We start from the raw sequence: 8,487 nt of genomic DNA on the forward strand, positions 1-8,487 counted from the left end.
GCCACGCCACAGAACCGGTAGTAAAGACATTTGAATCCCACCAGGTGCCATTCCTTTAGTTGGCTGTGACTAAGCAAAGCCCGGGGGACTTGTCATTATGGTGAGGAAAGAAGCGGGTGGTCAGAGTGATGGGGAAGTGGAGTTGGAAGGGACCTTAGAGGTCATCTGTCCGGCTGCCCAGTGCAGGGCCTGCTAGGGCAGGTTGCTCAACCTTAGCAAAGATGTCTGGACTTCAACTCCCTGAATTCCCTGTCCAGCACTCAAGGCCCTCAGTCCCCTTTCCAGGCTTTAGCTGTCCCTCACACTGCCTATAAGGGGCAGTCTACAGGCTGGCCTTTCAGTCCCAGCTCCCCCCCAGGCAGTGAGAAGAACGGCTAAAGCGGGTGAGGGAGCTGAGTGTGACTTTCAGCTCTTTATTTAGTTCTTAAAATCTGTCTTAACCGCGGAGCCGCGGCAGCCTCTTTTATAGCGGCTGCTCGAGGCTCGCGGCCAATGACGGCTCCTTGAATCTCCCGCCGATCTGGCTGCCCAATCACAAGGCGGCAATGCGCACCAATGCGAGTGGCCTTTCAGAACCAATCACCAAGCAGTATTTGTGGACCAATCAGAAGAGGGTATTACAAGTATGTAAATATAGAACACTCAGCTCTGCCTTTACTTCTCGTTTTCAATTCCTTCAGTCTTCCTTCAAATGAGTTATCTTCTTTTACCTTAAATAACCTTCTTCCTGTTCTCTGAATCTTATTCTCTCTTTTTTAAACTTTTTAAAAGACAATGTGTGAAAAAGGGAGCTTACCAGAAAGGGGAAATATTTTTCTAATAGTTTTACACATTACTAGATTCCAGCTGTCTGATGAAATGGATAACCAAGGTCCTAGTGATATGACCCCCTCCTAATAAGGATTTGGGCTTAATATACTTAATACACTTTTAGAGATGCTGAATAAAACCCAAATGGATGAAGACAGATGATGTCAGCTATGATTAGTTGTGGCATCTTTTAGGTCTTCAGGTATAATTCTTTTTTCAATTAATGACACAGATGTTGAAAGGGTAGCTTTATTAAGATCCACTTCTATCGTATTGAGCTACAATCTGAACCCCAACTCAAAAGACTCTTCTTGTTTTCATCAAGTGGGTCAGAATTCAATTTGTGCTTAATTCTCCAGTTAAACTCATTAGGAAATCATGTTTTAATTTGTTTAGACAGTATTGGTAGTATTTTTAAAGAATTTTCTGTACTGAAATATTAATGTTATTGGGCTAGAAGCAACCTTCCTCCTATGGATAATTTAGAAGGGCTCAAAATATATTTATTTTTCTCAGGCCTTTTAATGCCACCATTTTAGAATTTGTGTTTAATATCCATTCTCATTATTCCTCTTATTCTACATTTCATGGAGATCAGTGGTGTTTTATTGCATCTTGTAAATCGCCAAAAGTTGTTAAAGGAATAGGCAACTTACAGCTTTTAAAAATATATAATGTGGATGAGATGCAAATCCATGCACCTAAAATGAATTAAAAAGTAGACAGTTAGCTGGTGCATAATCTCTTTTAGTATCCCAAGTTGATGGTGAAGCTTCTATCTTCTCCATTCAAAATCAATCCAGATTCTATTCTAAATTGGCTCTTTTGTTCTAGCAGGCAGCTGTACTGACTATCAGCCCCCCCTCGAGAAGAATGGCTTCCTGCCTTAGTCCTAATAGCATTTCCACAGGTGGAAGGGACGTTGAGTGGCTGCATTAGTTTTTTCTATGTTCAGCTGCACCACAGTTGCCATTTAATTTCATCAGCCATTGCAAGGTGTGTATGTGTAAGACTGAGCCTGCATCACACAAGAGGACTGTTCTTAAAATAGGTAAGTAATTGATCTTAGCAATTCATTTTTGTTAAAGTTTAAGATTCTAATTGCATTTTAAGTGTATCTGTCTTTAGCAGATAGACAATGTTTCTACAGCAAGAGAAGCTTTAAGTTTCTTTTCTATGATCTTGGGAACATAATTGACATAATTGTTTCCCTTCATGGAAAGTGGAGAATATATGAAAACAAGTCCTATTATTAAAACAAAAACAAAACTGCCTTGTATGTCCTACTCACTTTGTGCTTCTCCCAGCAGGCCCAAAATGGAAAACTGAAGCTTTGACCTCCAAAAAATTGTCCCTTCTACTCTGGAATAATACTTGCATCTGTCTCTGGCCCAAGTTATTATTATTTTTTATTTATCGCAAAACTCCCACAGATAAGCATTTCAGCACTTAACTAGTACTATCTTACAAAATAAGAAAAAGAAACTTTGCTTTAATTGCTTTTTAAAAATGCCCAAACCTTTCAACCTATACCATGTTCTTCAGCAATTATAAATATTTAACCAGGAAGAACCCAAATCGAATGGATTGATGTCTGTTCTAAATACCTTAATTCAGTTTCTTGAGAGAAAAATTTGTGGTTTTCATAAGTTGGGGTGAAGCAATAACAAATCTAAGAAAATTGAAATCCAATCATACTATGCAATAAGGAGATTTTATTCTGAAGAACAAAAGCTCTTTTCTCAAGGGTAGACTATGGAGAAAACGGGCTGCAGGAATTTGGTTTTATAACAGGACTGGTCCTTTGTGTGAACTTGGGGTTTATGTACATGTTGGTCTCAATGTGTCCTTCCTATGCAATTCAGGATGCCCCTGTTCTGAGCTCTGATCCTGTGTGAAATGTGGAAGAGGTAGGAACTTTGCCCTCAGATAGGTAGACTCCATCTCTGGCGTCTCCCCACCCCACTCTGAGGGAATTCCTGTCTTCCCAGGGAGCCAGTGGGGTACCAAGAAAGGAGGGGAGGCAGATCGGAGATCTTTGAAGCTTCTAACAGTGGTAAAAGCACATTGAATCAACGGTGTTAATTATTTTAAAGCTCATTTGTCAAGAGATTGACTGAGCTACGGCTCATATACTTAGTCCTTTACAAACCATGCCTCAAAGATAATTTAGAGCCTTTTAAAACCTTATCTTCAGTTCTATTATAGTAACAAGGAAAATAAGTTAGATCCAATGGAGCATCGGTTGGAAATTAAGAACTAAATTATTATAATTATTTATTCCACTGATATTAACAGACACTATATAAGGTGGTTTCTACACAATGAAAAACCGAACAATCATTTCCAAAGATGCGAATCCCACTTTTTATATCATCCAATAAAATTATGGTGTTTAACCCTCTCATCCCTATTAATTAACACTGAATAAAGAGTAAGGACATTTTTTAACTATATGAAAGAATCTCATGTAATGATAGCAATTTCCTCAAATAATTAAAGAATGGCATTTCACATGTTGGTCTGTCTTCTCTCCTGCTTTAACCATTCACTTACAGTTGCTCTTCTCACACAGGTTTGCCTTAGCGCAGACAGAAAGGCAGGAACATAGAGGAAATTTTATCCTATAGACATACATGTTTAAGGCAGGAATGTGGGATAAGATAGGTATCCCAAATTTTACCTTCCTACAAATGTTAAAGTTTAATTTATTCAGAAGCATCTGAATAAATTAAAGATATGACAATTTTCTCCATAAGAAATCTAAGAAATATGGGGGAAAATTATCATCTTACAGAATTGCTTCCTACACCCTTCATAATAAGATTCTTTATTTGATTAACCTGTTTAGATCAGGGCTGTCAAACTCGTGGCCTGCGGGCCGGATGCATCACGTGCTGGCCACGCCCCACCTAGTTTAGCAAAGGGGGGGAAAGTCCCGATATGTCATGTGACAATGCCATGACAACATGAGTTTGACACCCCGGTTTAGTTTACAGCAGACAACAAAGAGTAGGAATTAATCCGTAAACAACATTTTATACCGTACCATAAATTCTTTGAAGTGGCTGCTTCCAACAACCAACCTTCAACACAATTTTCTGGCTAAGTAACTAAAATGATTTGACCAACTCTGAGTATAACTTCATTTATTCAGGGCAGACACTATCCCTGAATCATTTTCCAAAGGTGATTTTATACTTTTTCAAATAATTTCAGAAAGATACATTTCTTCTCATTTTAAAAAGAAGCCTAGAAATAAAGAGAAGGAAATATATTTTCTTTCCCAAATTGATTAAGAGATTTTATGTAAGAATAACCCTATTGGGGGGGGGGATTTTCACAATAGACTATAACAGTACTTTCATGTACATTTCATCCCATGGTAATACTTCACTTGTATTTCTATAACAGAACACATTATTTTCACTTTAAAACTATCCTACCACATTCAACATTTTGTCCACGGATGCAGTTACATTATTTTGTTTCTTGTTTGAATTTTACACCAGAAAACATCATTGGAATACAGCTGCCATCTGCTGGATACATGACTTGCTATATTTTTCTATCAGTTTCTGAGAATGTTTTCAAGTCAACCTGATAGCCATATCAACCATATATTATGCCAATCTATTTTCATGTACATTGCCCTCTTTGAACTTGGGGTCCATTAATCTCCTGCCAAATGGTTAGACCGTCACCATTGGTCTTAGTTGTAGTGTCCGGGGGTGTCCAACCTTGGCAACTTTTAAGATTTGTGGACTTCTATTCCCAGAATTCTCTAGCCAGTGTGGCTGGCTGAGAAATTCTGGGAGTTCAAGTCCACAAGTTGTCAAGGTTGGGCACCTCTGTTGTAGAATATTTCCTCCCCACTCCGGACTGTCAAGCAAAAGAGGAAATGCCATTTCCTTTATAAATTAAAAGTATTGCATTACAGTGGAAAATAGTTTAGTCTTTTCTAATATACTTACTGGTAAGTCTGGCAGGTAACTCAATATGTCATTTTATAAAAATTCTCTTTAAGTTTAGAGCATAATGTAAATTTTAGTCCATTTAGCCAAGTTTTTTTTATCATTGTTCCATTTGCATATTGTAAGCAAAGTTTTGGCCCCTTTATCATACATTATTCTACTCCTTTTTCTCTCTCATATGTCAACAAAACATACATTTTATGTATATTTCATATCATACATCATACATTTTTAGATACATTACAAATCATACATTTTAGCAATAACATTAGCATATCTGTAGCACCTAATTCAGTATCATCATTCGATTAATAGTTGACTGGAAACTCCTTGCAGAGTTTTTGCATGAAATGGGGAAAATGCACTTGTAACAGATGGTTTTAATGATTAAAAATGGTCAATAGAAAACTGAGAGCTTTTTGTAACCAGAGTCTAAGAGATAATTTTATTATATCTGCTACAGAAGAAATCAGAAGCTTCTTTCTATCTTTTTATTGTTTCTCTCTGCACTTTTTAAAGTTTTCCTTCTTTCTCCCTTTATTAGTGTTGTTTTTATGTTTTCTTTAAAACATTTAAAAAAAAAAGACAGTGATGTCCGGTCAACGAAGCAATCTGGACCATGCTCACAAAACAAACTCGACAATCCTGGGCAGGGGTCTCCAACCTTAGCAACTTTAAGACTTATGGACTTCGACTCCCGGAATTCCTCAGCCAGCGACTTTAAGACTTATGGACTTCAACTCCTAGAATTCCTGGCTGAGGAATTCTGGGAGTTGAAGTCCACAAGACTTAAAGTTGGCAAGGTTGGACACCCCTGTCCTGGGGGATCTGGCTTCACGCCTTGGCTAAGCCCAGCAACTGAATTTCCACACAGTGGCTGAACAACGCCCGGCAGACCCGCCCAACACGGTTTCCCAAGGCGACCACTGGAGGCGCTCTTCTTCCTCGTTAGGAGCGTCGCAGCCAATCCGCTTTCCCTAGCAACGGTGCCCGGTTGACCTTAGCAACGCTTGGCGCAAACTGCAAAAGGCAAGCGTTTCGGCCAGGCGGCGAAATCTTGCGCTCGCCCACTTTTGCCAAATGGAAGAACCCCCGAAGACCAGCCAGGGACCCCAACGTGCCTGATGCGGACGGGGTCCCCGTGAAGAGAGTCAGCCGCTGGGTCCGGCTCCGGTGCAGCCCCAGCGAAGCGCCGTCTACCAGCCTGAGCAGCCTCGGCTGAGAGTCTACGACCAGCAGCAGGAAGGCCGAGGCAACGTCTACCAGCCCCAGCAAGCCAGAGGCGCCCTCTTTCAATCGAGGGGCACCATGGCGGATTCGAGGGCCGGCGTGTCTTGGCAGCAGCTGCCGCAGCAGCCACCCAGCTTCCTGGATCAGAGGCCAGGGACCACTTTCCCAACCTCGGCATCCAGGAGCAGCCAGATCCTGCAGTCAGACAGTCACGGCCCTTATCAGCCCCAGGAACCTGGCTACCTGTCCCAGCTGGGGATGATGAGTTTATACGAAGACCAAATTCCGGATCCGGGTCCTCGGGCTCTGGCGATAAAGAATGCCAAAGCCTACCTGTTGCGAACCAGCGTCAAAACTGGCGTCAGCTTGTGAGTAGTAGAGGAATGGAACCAAAAACTGCCTCGGCCAGGAAACCTGCACCCGCAGGTGCCAGTGATTCTCGGGCAGGGCTGTGTTAATGCCTGGGCCTGATGGGCACTTGCCCCTGGGCCCCATACTAATCTGTGTACATCGGGGTCCCCAAACGTGGCAACTTTAAGACATGTGGACTTCAACTTCCCAGAATTGAACTGGGAGTTGAAGTCCACATGTCTTAAAGTTGCCAAGTTTGAGACCTCTGGTGTACGTTAACCCTTCAATCCACCTTGCGTCATATAAATAGAGCAAGCTATTGCTTTTTTTTTATTATTTTATTTAAAAAAAAATTATTAAATTTAAAAAAAAAAAAAAAAAATAAAAAAAAAAAAAAAAAAACCCAATTTTTAATAAAAAAAAAAAAAAAAAAAAAAATTTTTATAATTAAAAACAAAACAAAAAAAAAAAAAAAAACCCCAATAAGTCGACCCCCACACTTAAAAACAATATAATTATTTACCATTTTTAAGCCTTCTATATTAACTTCCCCACATATTTCACACTTCTTACTTCTATCTTAATTAATCATCTTAATTTGAATCATTATATTTATATCTTTTGTCCATTTTTTATCATCCCTTTGTCTCATTCCTTATAAAAAAAAGAAAATAAGTTTCTCCTGAAATCATTAATCAGAGTATGATGCCTTTCTATCTCCCCTAAGTTAATCAAATTAATCTTTAAAATAATATCTAATACCCAATCCGATTTTGCTTGGTACATTCTATCTAACTAATACATCCAACATAATTAAGTACATAATTAGACAATAAATCCAAATATTAAAAAAAATACTATAATAAAAATTTTATAATAACATCAGTACCATAGTCTTATTAAACTCTTTAATTAAAACAATATTCTAAACCTCCCCTATTATTAGGTTTTAAAGCCAATCATTTTTAAACATTTTAACATTTTAATCTCTTATCAACTCTTAAATCATTACAATACTACCATCTCATCTTATGTACCTTGCAAAATCTTTTTTTAAAAAAAAAAAATTTATACTTTATCCATTATCCAAAAAAATTTCTTTTTTTCATTTAATTTCAAAACATTGTAGCTTTTCTCCACCTTTCCCTTTCTTTCTTCTCCCAACAAACCTTTCTACCCCCCTTCTTCTAGCCTCTGCCTTGCCAGCTTCCCTTCTCTGTCGTATTCCTTTTCCTTTTTGTTTACTATCATCATATTGGTTTTGCACTTTATTTTTCCCTTTCTTAAATGTTTTTTGGATCTTAAGTCCTTAAGTCCTTTAATTTTCTTCTTTTCTCTTCTTTTCTTTTCTTTCTCTCTTCCTTCTTTCTGGATCAAGTTCTGAGATTCATTAAAAATCGCTCCTTTCTTTCTTTCTTGTTCCTCTGCTGTCTTCATCTGTTGTAATGTTTGTTGATAATTAATAAGCGCCATTTCTAAGAAAAGGAAAGCTTCTTCCACACCATCTTTACCATTTTTTTTGCTTGTTCATATTCTTTTCTTAGTTCCTCAACAGAAAGAGCCATTATAAATCTTTTCTTTTCTTTTCCCCTTCTTTCTTCTTACAACAACCAGAATATTCAAAAGAAAATAAAAAAAATAAAACAGTCCCAAAGTTATCAGTCAGTCCAAACCAAGGCAGAGTTCTCACTTTCTCCTTCTGGGGTAATATCAATCCAAGAGAAAGAAAGTCCAAATCTGTTTAAAATCTTATTGCAATATATTCTAGTCTTCAATCCTTAAGGCATCTGCTCCAACAAAGTCTTAGCATACAAATGTTTTCTTTTTAATCCTCTCTCTTCCCACTCATCGCTTAAAACCAATTTTCACCTAAAAGAAATAGGTTTCTTAATATCCAATTATTTATTCCGTAGGGAAAAGAGGGAAAGCTATCCTTTCAGCACCTTCAAACAGCCGCTTTTTTCCTCTTCTGGCAGGTATTATTCAGAAAGTCATACTTTTCAGGAATTTTATTAGATATGTCTTAGAGTCCTAGGAGCCAAGAAAAACTTTCTCCTCTCAATCACTTTCTCCACTTCCTCCTGCGCATTCTTACCCGGCTGCCAGCTTCTTTGTGGCGCAA

General features: G+C 38.5%; 1 protein-coding gene across 1 annotated transcript in view; it reads left to right on the top strand.

Annotated features, from left to right (window-relative positions):
• The first annotated feature begins 6,092 nt into the window (after positions 1 to 6,092).
• LOC113429486 (radial spoke head protein 6 homolog A-like) overlaps positions 6,093 to 8,487 on the top strand; it is a 32,062-nt gene continuing 29,667 nt past the window's right edge. Inside the window, 1 exon segment of the mRNA XM_087969084.1 lies at positions 6,093 to 6,382. Within this exon segment, the coding sequence (XP_087825210.1) occupies positions 6,093 to 6,382 (290 nt within the window).

Source organism: Notechis scutatus, chromosome 6, assembly GCF_049901735.1.
Source record: "Notechis scutatus isolate UNSWTSFEM ecotype Mainland chromosome 6, rNotScu1.2, whole genome shotgun sequence".
NCBI lineage: Eukaryota > Metazoa > Chordata > Lepidosauria > Squamata > Elapidae > Notechis > Notechis scutatus.